This window comes from Emys orbicularis, chromosome 25 (assembly GCF_028017835.1).
Source record: "Emys orbicularis isolate rEmyOrb1 chromosome 25, rEmyOrb1.hap1, whole genome shotgun sequence".
Taxonomy (NCBI): Eukaryota; Metazoa; Chordata; order Testudines; family Emydidae; genus Emys; species Emys orbicularis.
Genome location: NC_088707.1, coordinates 15,585,990 through 15,608,758, shown reverse-complemented (window position 1 = coordinate 15,608,758; position 22,769 = coordinate 15,585,990). Strand labels below are relative to the sequence as shown.

Here is a 22,769-nt window from a genome sequence, read left to right as displayed (position 1 = left end):
AAAAAACAAGTGCAATGTTATAATCATTTTTATGAAATGAAATACAGAATCTCTAAACGTATGCACAATAAATGACAGACCATATAGTTCTCTCCCAGAAGCGTATACAATACAGAACAAACTCATGTAAAAGGTTCAGAAAACCAGTATCTGCTGTTATATACTAAAAAGTACACTAATTTTATTTAATAGCAGTTGGCAGAGAGATGAGGACAGTAGCCTGGAAGGGATAGGTTCTCTAGTCGGATCATACTGTTGCATGAGTTGCATTCTATTTAAAGTACATCTGCAATCCTCACACGTGTGAACATTCTGGGGCCCTCGCATTTAAAGACAAGACTTGCCACAGAATACTCAACTCTCCTGTGCTTTTAGGGCACTACACGGGGAGCACTTTCCTTTCTGCTGGGCGGTGCAATGGTGCTTCTCCTCTTACTTGGCACAGTAGCGATGGAAAACTGACTAGTGGATATAGATATGAAAGTTCAGAAAACATTTGATCAATGCAATGTTACAGAACTTAAAAGTTCCTGGAGTCAAATGAGAGGATGATTTAAAAAAAAAAAAAAAAAAAAAAAAAGCCAGAAGCTGTAAGATTTAAGAGACTGTTACAGGTTCTGGAGTTTTGAAAAGCTGTAGCGTATGATCATACACAATTCAGAAGATACAGGATCCCTGTCTGACTGATAATCATCAATATTGTATAGGGCCCTAAGAAAGGAGAACATTAATATAAATATAGAATATTTGAGTGCCGAGTCTAGAAAGCTACATGCATCATTCCAAGCCACACAGAGCTGGTTTAATTCAAAGGTGACTGATGTAGCATCACAAAGAAAGGGAGAAATCTGCCACCCCCATAAAACACAAGGGCTTTGGTGCCCTCCCTAGATGCCTAGTGGCATACATTTGAGTTGAGGGATTAACTGCGTGGGGTTCTTTTCTATATCATTAAATCAGCTGCTAGCTTCCAAAGTTTTCCATCTAACCCTTTCTTTTTGAATTTGAACCTTTAATAAAAGGCTGTCTTCAGGATTTCCACAGCTTCAGAGGTGGGACAGTTCACACGTAACTGTTAACTTTTGGTTGCTGCACCCAACAGCTTCCCCCTCATTTAGAAATCTCCATTAAAAATTACAGTAACTTTCCATGGTACAAAGCAAAATTAACACTTTTAAACTGCTCTTTGAATGTACTCAAAAAGGCTTAATTTATGAGAGTCATTTTTCCCCTTCTGTATGAATATCAGTTGCCATAACAAGTCTTCTCAAGTTTTTCCTCAGAGGAATTTACTACTCTGAGGATGGGGTTATACTCTTTAAAACATCCATTAAATCTTCTTATTTTCCAAATGTTAACCTTATTTTTAAGGACAAAAGAGTGTTATTTCCCAGATATTCTGGTTAAAAACGTAGAGAATTAAACCAGCCAATGGGTCTTGGCAGTCACAGGAATATGTATTTCACAATTTAATGCACAATTCAAAATCTGAAAAACTGAAAAATTCCAGATAGAGAATTCCTGGTATTTTGAATTTGGTTGTGCAGCTGGAGAACTCAAATATGTCCCTCCATTAACAAACAAACATAACCAGGACTTTCCCTTTATACTTTTAGTGTCGACAACTTGGTGGCAGGTCCAAAATTTATTGGGTAGGGATCAATACACTTACCTATTGTCCCTGATTCGCAATAATCCTGAGTTCCTTCCTGGAATACAAGACAGTGTCTTTATATCTTGGGAATAGAAGGGGATGTAGGGATGGAAGATCTATTTAATAGGGATAAAGTAATGTCCGCTGAGCAGTTTTAGAAATAAGCAAACTGCCATTTTAAATTATTTAAAAGCAATGACTATTCCCAAAGGAAATTTACTCGACAGGTAATATGCTATGGAAAATGTAAACTAAAGTTATTGTCTTAAGAATTTCTCCCCCTCACACATCTGTATCGGATCACTGCTGCCAGATATTGCCAAGCACACCAAACTCCATTGACTACAGAGGTTTGGTATATTTATCACTAAGGATGTTGTGGGGTCTTGTTTTCCCCAGCAATAAAGCCAAATGGGAAATACAAGTTCCCAGCCTCTGTCATATTCAAGTTTTAGTTGAGAAGAAAAATGATCCAAAGAAAGTATGAATTAGGAAATCAAGTCTGCAAGTGCTTTATTTAATCTCAGTCCCCTATACATTCTGGCAACAGGCAGAAGGTGATTCACCTTAACTGCATCTTCTTTTTTCCTATTGGAATCTCTCTGCTTTATAGAATTAGATAATAAAAAGTCAATCTCAGTTCTAAAATGTCCTCTCTACTCCACCGTCATTATTTCTTTGGAAGGTAACTATCACTGCTGCCTTTTCCTTGAAGAGACTGCACAACTAAGGAAAAATATTCTAGAAAATGGGAGAGCTTTTAAAAAAAATAATTTTCAGCTTCAACTAAAGGTTACGCAGAACAACTTACACTTGGTTTACTTTAGCACACTAGTCGTCCTTTTGGGCTCATTAACTAACCTTAATAACTACTTGCATACGTCAATGCTCAAGAAGAATAAATGCTTTTGTCTTCTTCACATCACTTTGCTTCCTTCACTGATCAAAGATGATTCTAGGAAAGCTGACCTGTCAATATACGGTACCTTCTATTGTCTGACAACAAAACTACAGACTAGTATTTTAAAAGCTATCCTCAAAAAGGATAAATCTGTCCCTCAGAAGTGACCCTACCTTCAATCGTAATTCGTAAAGGCAATGGGACATGCTAAGATACAGTTATCTACTGCAAGATTCTATTTCAATTATTCCCAGGCAGTTTCAAATTTGCTGCTAAACTCAGACCTTCTTAACAAGGCCACCTGCACCTTAACACTGCACAGGCCAATCTCCTAACTGCAGCTTGATTTCTTCTGCCTTTAACTTTCTATAGACGACTTCCTGAACTGTTTATTGGATGATTTCCCATAAAAAGAGTTTTTCACCAAAAGCAGAAATCCATTTGTATGGATGAGAAGATTGTGCCAGCATCAAGTTTTCCCCAAGCAGCTTTTACTTCTGCCACCCTGTTCTCGCACACTAGTGGTGGACAGTTCTTCCACCAGCATGAGGTTGGCCCGTGCTCTGCAGGTCAGTTATTCCTCTATAAGTCTCTCTAAGCAGTGGCTGAAGTATGTCAGTTCAGTCACTCTCCTGTAGATCTCTCTGTTAATTGTTCAGATACACTTATCAAGAGCTGCCATTAATATATCACACAAAGATATGGTATTAAACAGGCCCCCCTGTTGCCATGCACTCAAATTTCAGCCAAACTGATTAAAAGTCCAAAGTATATTAAATCAGAAGGGTGCAACAACTCCATCTATTAGCAATCTAATGTGCCCATCAACTTAGTCAAAATAGCCCATGTATAGCGGTTTTCCATAATACAATAGAAACTCACTAATTTGTACTTTGCTACTCTGTAAACCTCATAATTTACTGCACTATTGTTTTCGGAGAATTGAGGAGTGCTATAGTGAGGTCTCGTATTATTAAAACTTTGTTACTTTTAAAAAAATACTGAATTTATTTAGTATCAAATTCTACACTTAAATGAACAAAGTATATTTTGTGATGCATTCTCCTTGGTTTTAAAATTGTATTTGTTGCTCACTTGCTGTTTTACAAAAGTCAATAACGCACAATACATCTTCCAGTCATCAGCACAAATTAATGATGTTCTATTAGATGTAATATTACAGAAGACCAAAATCCCTCCTCTCTGAGAAGTGATATCTATAGACAGAGTTGTTGTAGCTGTGTTGGTCCCAGTATATTGGAGAGAGAAGGTGGGGGAGGTAATAGCTTTTATTGGACCAACTTCTGTTGGTGAGAGAGGCTTTCGAGCTACACTGAGCTCTTCTTCAGCTTGTCTCTTTCACCAACAGAAGTTGGTCCAATTCAAGATATTACCTCACCCACCTGGTCTATCTATAGACACATTTAAAACAGAAAGTTATGTAATGCCTAAAACTCAATCGGTCTAAAGCAGGGGTTCTCAAACTGGGGGTCATGACCCCTCAGCGGCTCGCAAGGTGGTTACATGGGGGTTGCAAGCTATTAGCTCCTTGGGGCTGACAGCTCCCAGCCCCCCTTAAATTAAATTACCCCTCCCATTTTTAATGTATAAGGGAGGGAGGAGTCCACACTCAGAGGCTTGCTGTGTGAAAGGGGTCACCAATACAAAAAGTTTGAAAACCACTGGTATGAAGTGTGTGAACAGACTAAGGGCATGGCTACACTTGCAGATGTAGAGCGCTTTGAGTTAAACCAGCCTTCAGAGAGCGCAGTAGGGAAAGCGCTGCAGTCTGTCCACACTGACAGCTTCCAGTGCACTGGAGTGGCCACATTGGGAGCGGTGCATTATCCCAGCATGCAAGTGACTGCAACGTGCTTTCAAATGGGGAGGGTGGGGTGGAGTGTGACAGGGAGTGTGTTGTGTGTATGTGGTGGGGGGGGAGAGAGTGGGTTTTTGGGGGGCTGAGGGCATGTCAGCATGCTGTCTTGTAAGTTCAGACAGCAGCAGACCTCCTCCTCCCTCCCACACCTCTCTCTCACACATAGCATTCCACAGTAATGGTTGCTTTGTCTCAGAGCAGATAAGCATGCCGGCTGTCAGAAAAGGAGCTTTGAAAGGGCATATCCGCATTCCTGCAGCGATTCAAAAACAATGACAAGAGTGGCCCCTTGATTTAAGGGGATTATGGGACGTTTCCGGAGGCTGATCAGAGCGCAGTAATACAACACCTCGTTCACACTGATGCCCAGGCGTTGTAGCCAAGGCACAGCAAATGTTATTCCACTCGCCGAGGTGGAGTACCAGAAGCGTTCTAGTTGAAGAGTCAGAGCACTCTACGTGCCTTGCCAGTGTGGACGGGTAGTGAGCTAGGGTGCCCGGGGCTGCTTTAATGCGCTCTAACTCGCAAGTATAGCCAAGCCCTAAGCCTGAGGCCTGAACTTTTAGTAATGAACGTACAGCAAGATGCCTATAGATATCACAACATAGGCCACGTTTTGAAATTCAATCTGTTTCAACATAGAGAATTTTTTAGAATTGGCCAACTCAGTGGAGTTACAGGACTTGGATATTACTTCTAATGACTTTTTCCTTGCTGCAACGGCCATTCTTATTATAAAACCTATTATGTCACCCAGATTCACAATTCTCTATTCCATTTGAAGTCTAGTATGTGAAGCCAGATATCCCAGTTATTGGAATTCACCATAGGGCCTATTACTTGAACCTCAGAAGCTCCACTGTTCATTCCAAAGCATTGATGAATTAAGTGGGAGCCATCCATACACACCTAATCTCCTTTTCAGTCTGACTGCCGCCTGCTCCTGAACATGGTTAGTTCAAAGCTTAACCCCTTGATGCCATCAGTTACATTTCTTTCAATGAGTATTCCATTGTTGGCAATGGAACACATCTCAACCAAGAGCAGCAAGAAGCTTCCATGGGGATATAGGGACATTCAAAATATTAACACGCAAGGCTCTGCAATGAGAATATCATGGTACTTATCTGCAGTGACAGCAGCTGTTTACCTGTTTGTGAGCATGGTCATAAGAGTTTATGTGGTTGTCAAACTCTTGATGTTTTTGATACTGCTTGTCACAGAGTTCACAGTAAAAGTTTGCTCGGAGGTCTTCCAGGGCCTTGGCAATTGCCTTTTCTTTGTCCACATAATCCTGCAATATTAATGAAAGTCAGTACTGTTAAGTTCCTGTAAAATAATCAGTGAAGCTGAACAATTCCATTAAGGAAAAAAGCCTTCGTATGGAAACCTTAACATGACGCTGATTAAAATAGAAACATTGTTTTAGAGCAACTTGATACACCCATGTTCTCCTACAAACTAAAATATATGTGAGTGTTGTGAAAACTAACTAGGATACATTCTTTTTTTAATCTGGCCTTTATATGTTCTACATCAGAAAACAGTATTCTTATAAAGTAATGCATTTAAGTGGTCACATGCTCACCACCGTAGAGAACAGCGCCTTCCCAAGGAATTTACAATCTAGAATTTGTGGTTCTATAGCTGGAGACTGACAAAATGTTTAGTACGACCACTTAATAAACCCACCTTATGGCTGCAAATGAAGTGCATCGGATGAGCTGAGCTCACATGAGAAAAACAATTTAAATTTCCAAGCCAATTAATAAAATAATTTAAAAACTGGCAGCTGTTCACATAAAGCTACGACCAAAATGCCGACTGAACCTCCTTAACCTGCCCAAAGATCAACCTCTCTGCTGTGGAACAGAAAACTCCATCTACAAGTACTGACATTCCCTCTGTTTCGAGGGATACCTGGAGCTTTTCTATCTGATCTTAACTGGTATGTAATTCCATAAGGATGAATACAAGCACAAACTAAGGAAAGCAATGCAGTAACACCTCCAGATCAAGTTCATCCCTGGTGTATTTCTACCAAATTCTATTAAACTATACCAAGAATGAGGATGCCAACTAGATGGAGTTAAAGCAAATGAAGTTGTGCCCCAGTAGGACGATGGCTGCACGAGAAGGTGCACAGGTAGTTGCAGTTTACCAGAAATAATAGGGAAACAATTTTTAAAATGAAGATGTATACACAGCAATCTCTGGCAAAACCAGTCTACAATCAAATGCACATGAATTTAAAATCCCAATGATGGTGGTGATTTTTTTGGGTTGATATCTTTGTAAGTGATTAGTTACTACCCCTTAGAGAGGATGGTTATTTTTTGTACTGTGATGATGCCAAAAGGCTCTGGGTCCCATTGTTCCATTCTCTCCTCTCACAGTACAAATCCTAATCCAGCCAATTAATCTCATAGCACAAAGACCACTGTTTAACTCCATGGTGCTCCAACCAGGATTTGCTGGATTCAGCCTAAGGCGGCTTTCCTACTATACATCAGTGATCTGGACACCAGTTATTCGATGATTAGCCAAACTGGCTGCTGTAATTATTCTGAAATGTAGTTTTGAGCTGGACCTGCTATTGGAAATGAAAGGCCCGTCTGTTACTACCTAAAACCCTGGGCCTACCCATCCTACTTCACAAACCAAATTATTCCAATTGGTACATTAATACCAATGCCAAACCCAAGAATGATTTTAAGAAGTTTTGCCCTTCAGGAGCTGAGAAGAAAGTGTTTATTTTAGGGCTGTCAATTAATCACAGTTAATTCAAAAATTAATCATGGTTAAAAAAATTAGTTGCGATTAATTGCAGTTTTAATCGCACTGTTAAACAATAGAATATCAATTGAAATGTATTAAATATTTTGGATGTTTTTCTACATTTTCATATATTGTATTCTGTGTTGTAATATACACTGATTTCATGTTTCAGAGTAGCAGCCGTGTTAGTCTGTATCCGCAAAAAGAACAGGAGTACTTGTGGCACCTTAGAGACTAACACATTTATTAGAGCATAAGCTTTCGTGGGCTACAGCCCACTTCTTCGGATGCATGCATGCATCCGAAGGAGTGGGCTGTAGCCCACGAAAGCTTATGCTCTAATAAATGTGTTAGTCTCTAAGGTGCCACAAGTACTCCTGTTCTTTTTACTTTGATTTCAATTATTTTTGATTACAAATATTTGCATTGTAAAAATGATAAAGAAACAGTATTTTTCAATTCACCTCATACAAGTACTGGAGTGCAATCTCTGTCATGAAAGTGCAATTTACAAATGTAGATTTTTTTTTTTGTTACATCACTGCACTCAAAACCAAAACAATGCAAAACTTTAGAGCCTACAAGTCCACTCAGTCCTACTTCTTGTTCAGCCAATCGCTAAGACAAACAAGTTTGTTTACATTTACAGGAGATAATGCTGCCGCCTTCTTATTTACAATGTCACCAGAAAGTGAGAACAGGCATTTGCATGGCACTTCTGTAGCCAGCATTGCAAGGTATTTACGTGCCAGATATGCTAAACATTCGTATGCCCTTTCAGGCTTTGGGCACCATTCCAGAGGACATCCTGATGACACTCATTAAAACAATAATGCATTAATTAAATTTGTGACTCAACTCCTTGGGGGAGAACTGTATGTCCCCTGCTCCGTTTTACCCACATTCTGCCATATATTTCATGTTATAGCAGTCTCAGATACTGACCCAGCACATTGTTCATTTTAAGAACACTTTCACCGCAGATTTGACAAAATGCAAAGAAGGTACCAATGTGAGATTCCTAAAGATAGTTATAGCACACGACCTAAGGTTTAAGAATCTGAAGTGCCTTCCAAAATCTGAGAGGGATGAGATGTGGAGCATGCTTTCAAAAGTCTTAAAAGAGCAACACTCCGATGCAGAAACTACAGAACCTGAACCACCAAAAAAGAAAATCAACCTTCTACTGGTGGCATCTGACTCAGATGATGAAAATGAACACGCGTCGGTCCGCACTGCTTTGGATGGTTATTGAGAAGAACTCATCATCAGCATGGATGCATGTCCCCAGGAATGGTGGTTGAAACTTGAAGGGACATATGAATCTTTAGCAAATCTGGCCTGTAAATATCTTGCGACGCCAGCTACAACAGTGTCATGCCTGTTCTCACTTTCAGGTGACAATGCTGCCCACTTTTTGTTTACCATATCTCCTGAAAATCTAAACAAACTTGTTTGTCTGAGCGATTGGCTGAACAAGAAATAGGACTGAGTGGACTTGCAGGCTCTAAAATTTTAGATTGTTTTATTTTTGAATGCAGTTTTTTGTAAATAATTCTACATTTGTAAGTTCAACTTACATGATAAAGAGATTGCACTACAGTACTTGTATTAGGTGAATTGAAAAATACTATTTCTTCTGTTTTTTCACACTGGAAATACTTATAACCAAAAATATAAAGTGAGCACTGTACACTTTATATTCTGTGTTGTAATTGAAATCAATATACTTGAAAAATGCAGAAAACATACAAAACTATTTAAATAAACGGTATTCCATTATTGTTTAACAGTGCGATTAATTTTTTTAATTGCTTGACAGACCTAGTTTATTTCGAACAGGAGCGGCTAACAGGGGAGTTTGGCAAGTGAGTTTACAGGGGGAGTGTGAGCAGGGGCTAGCTACACCTAACATTCTTTGCACTTAAAGGTCAAAACACCGCTTGATAAAAACAAAGCACCAACAAGGGAACAAGTTTTGGGAGTAAAAAGAGAATGCAGGCAGAAGTCCAGCAACAAAGTGGGGGCTACCCAGTTTATTGCACCCAATATTGCAGCATGTATGTATGTATTTGGTGCAAGGAGCTTCTGGCCCTCAGAGACGGTGTACGGACTTTGGAGACCAGGGTGGCTGAGCTGGAGGAGCTAAGGGAGACAGAGAGGTACAGAGATGAGACTTTCCGGGACACAGTAGAACGGTCCCACCCCTGGTCTGACAGCCTCTGTGCTGATGAGGAGGATGAAAGCCTCAGGGAAGGAGAACATCCAATTGAAGCAGAGGGAAACGATCCCATAGTTGGGACCCTCCTCCCAGATGGTGTTGTGGTATCCTCTAGCACTGAGGATACTTCTCCGGGGGAGGGAACTCCAGTTATTACGAAGAGACAGGTAATAGTAATGGGCGATTCGATCATTAGAAACATAGATAGCTGGGTTTGTGATGATCGGGAGAACTGCATGGTGACTTGCCTGCCTGGTGTGAAGGTTGCGGATCTCTCGAGACATCTAGATAGACTTATATGTAGTGCTGGGGAGGAGTCGGTGGCCGTGGTACATGTAGGTACCAATGACATGGGGAAGGATAGGAGAGAGGTACTGGAGGCCAAATTTAAGCTGCTAGGTAAGAGATTGAAGTCCAGGACTCCATGGTAGCATTTTCTGAAATGCTTCCAGTTCCACGTGCAGGGCCAGTTAGACAGGCAGAACTGCAGGGTCTCAATGTGTGGATGAGACGATGGTGTAGGTAGGAGGGGTTTAGATTTATTAGGAACTGGGGAAGCTTTTGGGAGAGGGGGAGCCTTACAGGAAGGGTTCCACCTAAACCAAAACGGAACCAGATAGCTGGCGCTTAAAATTAAAAAGGTTGTAGAACAGTTTTTAAACTAATGGCTGGGGGAAAGCCGACAGGCGCGCAGGAACATGTGGTTCGGACATCCCTTAGGGGAGGATCTATAAATGGAGATTCCTTATGCCCTAATAAGGAGTAGAGGATGGAATATGATAAAATACAGGGAGGATCTGATGAGAAACAGTCAAATGAAAAAAAGTCCCCATTCAATTACATCATAGAATCACAGAATATCAGCGTTGGAAGGGACCTCAGGAGGTATCTAGTCCAATCCCCTGCTCAAAGCAGGACCAATCCCCAACTAAATCATCCCAGCCAGGGCTTTGTGAAACCTGACCTTAAAAACCTCTAAGGAAGGAGATTCCACCACCTCCCCAGGTAACCCATTCCAGTGCTTCACCACCCTCCTAGTGAAAAAGTTTCTCTTAATATCCAACCTAAACCTCCCCCACTGCAACTTGAGACCATTACTCCTTGTTCTGTCATCTGGTACCACTGAGAACAGTCTAGATCCATCCTCTTTGGAACCCCCTTTCAGGTAGCTGAAAGCAGCTATCAAATCCCCCCTCAGTCTTCTCTTCTGCAGACTAAACAATCCCAGTTCCCTCAGCCTCTCCTCATAAATCATGTGTTCCAGCCCCCTAATAATTTTTGTTGCTCTCCGCTGGACTCTTTCCAATTTTTCCACATCCTTCTTGTAGCGTGGGGCCCAAAACTGGACACAGTACTCCAGATGAGGCCTCATCAATGTTGAATAGAGGGGAATGATCACGTCCCTCGATCTGCTGGCAATGCCCCATCTTATACAGCCTAAAATGCCATTAGCCTTCTTGGCAAGAAGCGCATACTGTCGACTCAAATCCAGCTTCTCTTCCACTGTAACCCCTAGGTCCTTTTCTGCAGAACTGCTGCCTAGCCACTCGGTCCCTAGTCTGTAGCAGTGCATGGGATTCTTCCATCCTAAGTGCAGGACTCTGCACTTGTCCTTGTTGAACCTCATCAGATTTCTTTTGGCTCAATCCTCTAATTTGTCTAGGTCCCTCTGTATCCGATCCCTACCCTCCAGCGTATCTACCACTCCTCCCAGTTTAGTGTCATCTGCAAACTTGCTGAGGGTGCAGTCCACACCATCCTCCAGATCATTAATGAAGATACTGAACAAAACTGGCCACAGGACTGACCCTTGGGGCACTCCACTTGATATCGGCTGCCAACTAGACATGGAGCCATTGATCACTACCCGTTGAGCCCGACGATCTAGCCTACTTTCTATCCACCTTATAGTCCATTCATCCAACCTATACTTCTTTAACTTGCCGGAAATAGGGGACAGCCAAAAAAATGACAAGTTTTTAAAATGCTTATATACGAATGCTAGAAGTCTAAACAATAAGATGGGTGAACTAGAGTGCCTAGTATTAAATGAGGATATTGATATAATAGGCATCACAGAAACCTGGTGGAATGAGAAAAATCAATGGGACAGTAATACGAGGGTACAAAATATATTGGAAGGACACAACAGGTCGTACTGGTGGGAGAGTGGCACTATATGTGAAAGAAAGCATAGAATCCAATGAAGTAAAAATCTTAAATGAACTAAATTGTACTAGAGAATCTCTATGGACAGTAATTCCATGCTTGAAAAATAAGAATATAGCAGTAGGACTATATTACAGACCACCTGACCAGGATGGTGTTAGTGACTCTGAAATGCTCAGAGAGATTAGAGAGGCTATTAAAATAAAAAACTCAATAATAACAATGGGGGATTTCAACTATCCCCATATTGACTGGGTACATATCACCTCAGGACGGGATGCAGAGATAAAGTTTCTTGACACCTTAAATGACTGCTTCTTGGAGCAGCTGGTCCTGCAACCCACAAGAGGAGAGGCAATTCTTGATTTAGCCCTAAGTGGAGCACGGGATCAGGTCCAAGAGGTGAATATAGCTGGACCACTTGGTAATAGTGACTGTAATATAATTAAATTTAACATCCCTGTGGCAGGGGAAACTCCACAGTGGCCCAACACTGTAGCATTTAATTTCAGAAAGGGGAACTATACAAAAATGAGGAGGTTAGTGAAACAGAAAATAAAAGGTACAGTATCAAAAGTAAAATCCCTGCAAGCTGCATGGAAACTTTTTAAAGGCACCATAATAGAGGCCCAACTTAAATGTATACCCCAATTTAAAAAACACAGTAAGAGAACCAAAAAAGAGCCACTGTGGTTAAACAACAAAGTAAAAGAAGCAGTGAGAGGCAAAAAGGCATCCATTAAAAAGTGGAAGATAAATCCTAATGAGAAAAACAGAAAAGAGCATAAACTCTGGCAAATGTAGTGTAAAAATATAATTAGAAAGACCCAAAAAGAATTTGAAGAACAGCTAGCCAAAGACTCCAAAAGTAATAGCAAAAAAAATTTAAAATACATCAGAAGCAGAAAGCCTGCTAAACAACCAGTGGGGCCACTGGACGATCGAGATGCTAAAGGAGCACTCAAAGACGATAAGGCCATTGCGGAGAAACTAAATGAATTCTTTGCATCGGTCTTCACTGTTGAGGATGTGAGGGAGATTCCCAAACCTGAGCCATTCTTTTTGGGTGACAGATCTGAGGATCTATCCCAAATTGGGGTGTCAGAGGAGGTTTTGGAACAAATTGATAAACTAAACAGTAATAAATCACCAGGACCTGATGGTATTCACCCAAGAGTTCTGAAGAGTTCTGAAGGAACTCAAATGTGAAATTGCAGGACTACTAACTGTCATCTGTAACCTATCATTTAAATCAGCTTCTGTACCAAATGACTGGAGGATAGCTAATGTGATGCCAATTTTTAAAAATGACTCCAGAGGTGACCCTGGCAACTACAGGCCAGTAAGCCTCACTTCAGTACTGGGCAAATTGATTGAAACTATCGTAAAGAACAAAATTGTCAGACACATAGATGAACATAATTTGTTGGGAAATAGTCAACATGGCTTTTATAAAGGAAAATCATGCCTCACCAATCTACTAGAATTCTTTGAGGGGGGTCAACAAGCATGTGGACAAAGGAGATCCAGTGGATATAGTGTATTTAGATTTTCAGAAAGCCTTTGACAAGGTCCCTCACCAAAGGCTCTTTAACAAAATAAGCAGTCATGGGATAAGAGGGAAGGTTCTCTCATGGATTGGTAACTGGTTAAAAGATAGGAAACAAAGTGTAGGAATAAATGGTCAGTTTTCAGAATGGAGAGAGGTAAATAGTGGTGTCCCCCAGGGATCTGTACTGGGCCCAGTCCTATTTAACATATTCATAAATGATCTGGAAAAAGGGGTAAACAGTGAGGTGGCAAAATTTGCAGAGGATACAAAACTACTCAAGATAGTTAAGTCCCAGGCAGACTGCGAAGAGCTACAAAAGGATCTCACAAAACTGGGTGACTGGGCAACAAAATGGCAGATGAAATTTAATGTTGATAAATGCAAAGTAATGCACATTGGAAAACAATCCTAACTATACATATACAATGATGGGGTCTAAATTAGCTGTTACCACTCAAGAAAGATCTTGGAGTCATTGTGGATAGTTCTCTGAAATCATCCACTCAATGTGCAGCGGCAGTCAAAAAAGCAAACAGAATGTTGGGAATCATCAAGAAAGGGATAGATAACACTGGTCTACAATGTTTGAGAAGTCGTCTGCTTCAGAGATAAAATGTGCTATTTATTATGTATTTTGATGTGCTGAATTCAAATATGACAATTAAAACAAGTGATTGGCTACTGTTTCTAAGATATTTAAGTTTTTACATTTTATGTCTATGTATATTGTGTAGATAGAGTTTTAATCATAAATTGTAAACCTAGGTCTTTTCATGTGTTTATGGTTGCTTTACATGATAATATTTCACCTGTTCTGTTTATGTAACACTTTAAAAATCAGCAAAAGGGTTATATAAATAAAATGTATTATGAAACAAAAGGCAAAAAACTATTCTGTACATAGTTTAGTCCTATTCAGTGTCTACTCTGCACTTCTTGGCTTCTCTTGTATTCATTAAATGGAGCATCTCTTGTCACTGTCCAGCAATAGTCTGCAAGCATTGATAGGCTCCATTTGCCCTGATAGTGTTTCTCCATTGTTGCAATGTCCTGGTGAAATCGCTCGCCGTGCTCGTCGCTTACTGCTCCGCAGTTCGGTGGAAAAAAAAATCTAGATGAGAGTGCAAAAAATGTATCTTTAGTGACATGTTGCAACCAAGGCTTTTGTATGCCTTGAGGAGGTTTTCCACCAACAACCTGTAGTTGTCTGCCTTGTTGTTTCCGAGAAAATTTATTGCCACTAACTGGAAGGCTTTCCATGCCGTCTTTTCCTTGCCACGCAGTGCATGGTCAAATGCATCATCTCGAAGAAGTTCACGAATCTGAGGACCAACAAAGACACCTTCCTTTATCTTAGCTTCACTTAACCTTGGAAATTTTCCACGGAGGTACTTGAAAGCTGCTTGTGTTTTGTCAATGGCCTTGACAAAGTTCTTCATCAGACCCAGCTTGATGTGTAAGGGTGGTAACAAAATCTTCCTTGATTCAACAAGTGGTGGATGCTGAACACTTTTCCTCCCAGGCTCCAATGACTGTCAGAGTGGCCAATCTTTCTTGATGTAGTGGGAATCTCTTGCACGACTATCCCATTCGCAGAGAAAACAGCAGTACTTTGTGTATCCAGTCTGCAGACCAAGCAAGAGAGCAACAACCTTCAAATCGCCACAAAGCTGCCACTGATGTTGGTCATAGTTTATGCACCTCAAAAGTTGTTTCATGTTGTCATAGGTTTCCTTCATATGGACTGCATGACCAACTGGAATTGATGGCAAAACATTGCCATTATGCAGTAAAACAGCTTTAAGACTCGTCTTCGATGAATCAATGAACAGTCTCCACTCATCTGGATCGTGAACGATGTTGAGGGCTGCCATCACACCATCGATGTTGTTGCAGGCTACAAGATCACCTTCCATGAAGAAGAACGGGACAAGATCCTTTTGACGGTCACGGAACATGGAAACCCTAACATCACCTGCCAGGAGATTCCACTGCTGTAGTCTGGAGCCCAACAGCTCTGCCTTACTCTTGGGTAGTTCCAAATCCCTGACAAGGTCATTCAGTTCACCTTGTGTTATGAGGTGTGGTTCAGAGGAGGAGGAGGATGGGAGAAAATGTGGGTCCTGTGACACTGATGGTTCAGGACCAGAAGTTTCATCCTCTTCCTCTTCTGACTCAAGTGAGAATGATTCTGGTGCATCAGGAACCGGCAGTCCTTCTCCGTGGGGTACTGGGCGTATAGGTGATGGAATGTTTGGATAATGCAGTCCACTTTTTCTTCTTTGACACACCTTTCCCAACTGGAGGCACCATGCAGAAGTAACAATTGCTGGTATGATCTGTTGGCTCTCTCCAAATCATTGGCACTGCAAAAGGCATAGATTTCCTTTTCCTGTTCAACCACTGGCGAAGATTTGTTGCACAAGTGTTGCAGCATATGTGTGGGGCCCACCTCTTGTCCTGATCTCCAATTTTGCAGCCAAAATAAAGGTGATAGGCTTTCTTAACCGTAGTGGTTATACTGCGCTTTTGTGATGCAAAAGTCACTTCACCACAAACACAGCAGAAGTTATCTGCACTGTTCACACAAGTACGAGGCATCTCTGCTCACTTTGGCTAAACAGAAATGTGTCCCTTTGCAAAATCGAACACTGACAAATAAGAGAGCACGACACTATGATTTCTAGAACTGATATAGGGCAATTTGTTCAGCAGAGTGATGTAAGCTTCGTTATGATTGCATCATCCATGACTTCTAGGAATAACATGATGCAATTCATATCATGTATGACGCAATACCAGCTTCAGATTGCATCATTCATTGTTTTGCCTAAAAAGCAAGTCATAGATTTATTCATAGATCCAGTCAAAGATGTATTTTAGTCATTTCTGGTTTAAATTGAGATCCCTTCCCTTTATAACTCACTTATCCTCCGCCATTCCCAAGTCAAGGGTCGTATATACTGACCCAATAGCATATCTTGAAAACTAGAGCCAATCAACAATTTTAAGCATCATTTTCGTTCTCAGTGACCCAGAATTAGTAAAGTTTGACTACATTTATTTCAGAAGCATTTTGGCTGTAGAGCAGTGTAATAAGACAGAAAATATCATATTGCCTCTATATAAATCCATGGTACGCCCAAACCTTGAATACTGCGTGCAGATGTGCTCACCCCATCTCAAAAAAGATATACTGGAATTGGAAAAGGTTCAGAAAAGGGCAACAAAAATGATTAGGGGTATAGAACAGCTTCCGTATGAGGAGAGATTAATAAGATTGGGACTTTTCAGCTTGGAAAAGAGGCAACTAAGGGGGGATATGATAGAGAAAGTAAATAAGGAAGTGTTATTTACTCCTCCTCATAATACAAGAACAAGGGGCCACCAAATGAAATTAATAGGTAGTAGGTTTAAAACAAACAAAAGGAAGTATTTCTTCACACAATGCAGAGTCAACCTGTGGAACTCCTTGCCAGAGGGTGTTGTGAAGGCCAATACTATAACAGGGGTCAAAAGGGAGCTAGATAGATTCATGGAAGATAGGTCCATCAATGGCTATTAGCCAGGATGGGCAGGAATGGTGTCCCTAGCCTCTGTTTGCCAGAAGCTGGGATTGGGTGACAGGGCATGGATCACTTGATAACTTGTCTGTTCATTCCCTTTGGGGCACCTGCCATTGGCCACTGTCAGAGGACAGGGTACTAGGCTTAATGGACCTTTGGTCTGACCCAGTATGGCCGCTCTTATGTTCTTAAACAAGACTGACTGGAAACTTTTGTACTACATGTACTGAAGAATAAATTTCCCTCGTGTTACATGATAAAGCATGCAATGGCAACAATATTATATCTGGTATATTCCTGGTGACTATTAAACTCTGGGGTAAAATAAACCATAAGCACTCAGAAGAGTGAAAGTGCATTGTAGCACCTTATAAATGGGAATGGCAAAAAGCTGATCAGCATAAAATGAAATTCAGGTTGATTTTCTGTATTACAGAAGCAACCCTTAGTACCATAGAGATTAGGGTTTGCTAGCATTTCCAAAAACGAAATCCTATTTTTAACTGTTTAAAAATAATGTCTCTGTGTTGCATTCAAAGTAGTATAACAATCTGTTGGGGAGCAGTATTCTAGACTGTCAATTAGTTTTACTTTAATCATGTTCTGAATGATAACTAATGTATACATTCACTTTTGTTAATTATTATATAGTGAAGGTCTTATGTCTTAAACTAACACTGGCACAAGAGAGACTGGTACTCAAACTGGCATTGGATTTCACAAAGGACTCCTGGTAACAATCCACTTTTCAGCAAGATAGCAACCACCAGCTAAGGGATCAGAAGTATCGGTTTTAATAAGAAACAGTGGGCCAAATTCACCACTGGAATAAGCAGGCACAGCTCCACTGAAGTTACTGCCAATGCACCTGCAATGCATGTGGCCTTCTAGGGCTTACACAGTTCAAAATATCATGTAAAATTTATGCTGGGTTCAGTCCATGGTGAGCAGTGGTCACCAACCTTTCCCAGTTGTTCCATTATTTTATCCTCTCACAAAATCTGTAAGAAATATTAAGATTATTATATGTAAGAATACTATATGCATAAGTGTATCCAGGCAAGAAAATGACCCATGATTGAGGGCTGCAACCCAGTAAAATTCAAATGAAGGCTTATCCTCATTTGATATTTATTTATGAACTTGAACCAGGAACGCTGCATCACAAAACAGTAGCTTCACTTACTGAGCTGACACACATTCTCCATTAGCTGTAAGAACCAGAAAGCCAGATATTCTTTATATCAAGTACAGGTCGGTGGATAGATTCCTCCATTCCTTCAATCCTGAACTATAAACATCATCCACAATGTGCTTATGCACACACACATTCTGTTTTACTTATCCAGCTTATACATAAAAATTTTGGGTGACCATTTTGAGATACATAAGGCCAGATTTTTCAGAGTAGTTAACATTTTTACACCACTTTATATGCTCAAAGCACAGCTTTCAGCTTGAAAGGATTATTTTTGTTAAAATTGTAACTTCAAGGTTGAGAAGGGGTTTCTAAACAAAGCCTACAGTCTGAACTAAAGTAAGTCTAATGCAGTGCTGAAATTATGCATTTATGTGAGACGAGAACCCTTGTTTCCTCAGAGTTCATCTGCACCAGCTGCTCCTCTGAAGTTACAGTTTAAATTTGTAACCTCAATTCTTTCTACCACAAACCAGTTGTGATGTCACTAAAACAAGCTTATGACTCTTTACAGGGAATAAATACCTGGGGCAGATGAGCTCTGAATCCTCATGCTAATATCCTTAAAGAACAGAAAATACAGGAAATAGAAAAAACACCAGCATACATGCAAAAATGCTTCTAAATACACTGGCTAGGATTTTCTCCAAGAGGAATTAGTTGCTTTTTAATGTTTTGACTCATGTGTGAATTATGTTTTTTAAACTGCTAAAGGTGAGCATTATACAGGCTGACATATTACTATAGTGCAAAATTAAGTTAAAATATTTCTTAGCGCACAAGGGAAAAAATCCTCACTAAGATCTTATTGTTACAAGGTTTTACAATTTTTTTTCCCCCAAGGGATTTTGAACATTTAGGTAAAAATCTATTCTAAGCCATAGCTTCAATATGAAGAATGTGTCTATCATCTAAGGACATTGATATGAAAAAAGTAAGGGTTTGAGTCTAGAGCTGTTCAATATGAAGACGCTAGAAAAGGAAAGCAAAACATGAGGTTTGGAGAACAATGGCATTTAAAGTTCTGCTTCTGAAACCATGAGCACACTTCCTCCCCGAATCAATGTTTAAAAAAGGTTAAAAAAACATCCTGTGGCCGAACAATATAACTCTTCAAATAGTCTTGTTCAGAATCTACACCAGGGAAGGAAATTAACAGTTTCTTGCTTCACTTTTGGTTGGAGAGCTATCTGAAATTCCTTTGAGACCCCGTGAATGGCTAATAATAATGTGGCTACAGTTGGCAATTACATAATTGTTTGCTCTAAAGCAGTGAAACTTGTGCTTGAGGAGACTTCCATAGATTAATACAGAAATGCAATAGCCTAGTGATAAAGCATGATAATAAAACAAATCTGTGTTGGGAGAAACTTGTCAGTGCTCTCAATAACAGTTTCTTAAAGAACCTGCTCTGAATGCTGGCAAAAAGATAGATTTAAAAAACAGTTACAAAAGCAATACACACTCAATTGCATTTGAAAAGGTAATAGGAAAAACTAAGAACTCTGCTATAAAAACAACAATGCAGACTAAGACAAGACATTACACAATTCACAGAAGAGAAGAAGGGCTTCCTGCCCACCAATATGTAAAGAAGATATACATGTACAGCCTTCAGCTGTTGTTGCCTGCAGATCCTTGGCAGCACAGCTTGGGGTATATTGTAGGGAAACCACCAACAAGGAAAACAAATTCTAGCTTTTAGTCACACATTGCTTTTGAACAGCTAATGTCAGAACTAAACCGCCACTCCTTGTGCAGTGTGTGAATGGTTTGTCGGACAGTATGCCACACCAAAATGAAAGACAGGGACATTTTTACTATATTAAAGTAGAAATGTGTCAAAGGAACATAAGGAAATGTACTGTTTACTATAATCTGCAAATGACCATTTAAAAACATACTATTCTTTTAAATATGACAAAAGACCTGTTTAACTGCACTTCAGTTCAGAACTAAGGGGTAATTAAAAAAAATAATTAACATGCTGTTTATTTTTATAAGGATCAAATATCAGACGTTCATGTAACAGGCAAGTTAAGGTCTTAATTAATAAAGAAAAACAAAGCAAGAGGGAGCATACAGCTATTACTGTTGAATAAACTGCTTTTAGTGCCACCTACCTCACCAATGAAGTGATAAGTATTTTACGATTGACATGGCTTTGTTTTACTTTAATGCAGTTGGACCTCTGTCCACCACTCCCAAAAGCAGGGTTCTCAAACTGGGGGTCAGTACCCCTCAGGGGATCGCGAGGTTATTACATGGGGTGTCGCGAGCTGTCAGCCTCCACCCCAAACCCCGCTTTGCCTCCAGCATTTATAATGGTGTTAAATATATAAAAAAGTGTTTTTAATTTATGGGGGGGGGTCATACTCAGACTTGCTATGTGAAAGGGATCACCAGTAAAAAAGTTTGAGAGCCAATGCCCAAAAGCATCAAACTTTAGGTGAAACGGATGCCTTAAATCTAGTATCTGCTACTTTTCTTCATCCTGATCACCTCTGATGTCCCAGGACAGCTGAATGAGCAAGTTTTCCCAAGATTTAATGTGCTTCACAGGAAATGGCTGGTAAGCAGAAGAAGGGGTATGGAACGGTGCAATACCCTGGAGACAACACACTCTCCATTGGCCTCAAAACAGGAAAGTCAGTTGTTGGTCCTGAACCCAGATACAGTGCAATGGAGCATGATCAGTGCCAGTAGGGTGGTCCAATATTATTATTAAAAAACACAGTAGCGCATTATAGACTCATAGACTTTAAGGTCAGAAGGGACCATTATGATCATCTAGTCTGACCTCCCGCATGATGCAGGCCACAAAATCTGACCCACCCACTCCTGGAATAATTCTCTCCCTTGACTCAGCTGTTGAAGTCCCCAAATCATGATTTAAAGACTTCAAGTCGCAGAGAATCCTCCAGCAAGTGACCCCTGCCCCATGCTGCGGAGGAAGGCGAAAAACCTCCAGGGCCTCTGCCAATCTACCCTGGAGGAAAATTCCTTCCCGACCCCAAATATGGCGATCAGCAGAACCCCGAGCATGCGGGCAAGATTCTCCAGCCAGACCCACATTGACCATTGATACTAATTACCAGCGATGGCACGTTATTAACTTATTGACTAAAATCACGTTACCCCATCAAACCATCCCCTCCATAAACTTATCAAGCTTAATCTTAAAGCCAGAGAGGTCTTTCGCCCCCACCGTTTCCCTCGGAAGGCTATTCCAGAACTTCACCCCTCTGACAGTTAGAAACCGTCGTCTAATTTCAAGCCTAAACTTCCCGACGGCCAGTTTATATCCATTTGTTCTCGTGTCCACATTAGTACTAAGCTGAAATAATTCCTCTCCCTCCCTGGTATTTATCCCTCTGATATATTTAAAGAGAGCAATCATATCCCCCCTCAGCCTCCTTTTGGTTAGGGTAAACAAACCGAGCTCCTCGAGTCTCCTTTCATACGACAGGTTTTCCATTCCTCTGATCATCCTAGTGGCCCTTCTCTGTACCCGTTCCAGTTTGGCTTGCTAAACACAGGCTTTTGCAGACTATATAACAGGAAAAATTCTTGCTTCAGAACTGACACTATAATACTGTATATTGGCAGCATATAAAAATTCTGCTAAGTAGATGCAGTCAATCAATTTTTTCCTACACCAGAGCAGTGTTGCTGCCTTCTAATAAAGCCAGCATTTATGCAACATTACAGTGATATTCCATTTATTGAGGGAATCAGAGGCAATACAAAGAGGTCTACTCCATTTTCCAGTTGAGCAATGTTAATATGAACTCCACCTGTTGATTTTGCACTAATTAGCCCTCCGTGGGCACGTTCAGCAGAAAGCCAAGGGCTATAAATAGGCCACAGAGACTGACACTTCCTTTTTACCATCCAGATCAGGGATGAGGCACAGTGGAAGGGGGCAGTGTTGTGGAAGCTTGCATAGCTGTTGCCCATGCAGTAGCTGTTCTGTGACTAAACAGGGGACCTTAAATTGGCAACGCTGCATTCAGCAGCACAGCATTCATATTTAGAAAAAGGACAGCAGCAAAGCACAAGATTTTATACAACCAAGGGGTAACTAACTAGTGCCAGCAGTACTGGAGTTGAATGACCAGACTGCTCGGTCCTATCAGAACTAAGTCTCTCCCATTCAGCCCATAGAAACTCAGGCATCAATGTGTTCATTTAAGTACCTTGTACTTCTGCCTCAGCTCTTCAGTGTCTTCTTTCTCCACCTCCAGTACACGCCTCCGTTCAGTGGCATCTTCGGCATAATCAAGCTTAGCAACAAGAACAGATGCAATTACTCCCGTAAATTCTTGGTGGTACCCAAAGAGCCAAGAAAATGTCATTTATTCAACTGTTTGAAAACGGAATCTTTGTGAGTATTGTGCTTAACTTTCCTTGCTTTGTCATCCCATTGTCTACAAAATAGTTCATTAATCCTTCCATGCTGCTGGTTCCCAGCAGGCAAGTCCATTGCCAGTAATGGACTTAGCTTTATGGAAATCCAACTCACACAGCCAAGGAATTAAAGAAAAGACTCCAGGCCTCAAAAATCAGTTAACCACGGGTGACTAAAGTATATGTTTTGAGGAGAAAAGCTTTTCCTATAGTTCAGATTTAAGGCAAAGTTTTTCTCCAGCTTTGTTGCTCCAAGTTCTTACTTTTACATCACTCTCCAATTGCACTTTTGGACCCAATGTAAATTAAGCAATGTGTTTCAGAAGAAGATGGATCAGGATCAACTTACCTCCATTTCCATCCGGCCCATGCCCATGACATCATACTTGACGACGATAGGGATGGGATCTGTTCTACCTGTAACAGAAACACACAAACAAG

General features: G+C 40.5%; 1 protein-coding gene across 1 annotated transcript in view; it reads right to left on the bottom strand.

Annotated features, from left to right (window-relative positions):
* Positions 1 to 22,769, bottom strand: part of GPATCH8 (G-patch domain containing 8) — an 82,416-nt gene that overhangs the window by 9,714 nt on the left and 49,933 nt on the right. The window contains exons 4-6 of the mRNA XM_065422596.1: positions 22,678 to 22,745; positions 22,118 to 22,204; positions 5,585 to 5,728 (exon numbers count right to left, since the gene is read on the bottom strand). Coding sequence (XP_065278668.1) covers positions 5,585 to 5,728; positions 22,118 to 22,204; positions 22,678 to 22,745 — 299 coding nt within the window. The remainder of the gene's footprint in view (positions 1 to 5,584; positions 5,729 to 22,117; positions 22,205 to 22,677; positions 22,746 to 22,769) is intronic.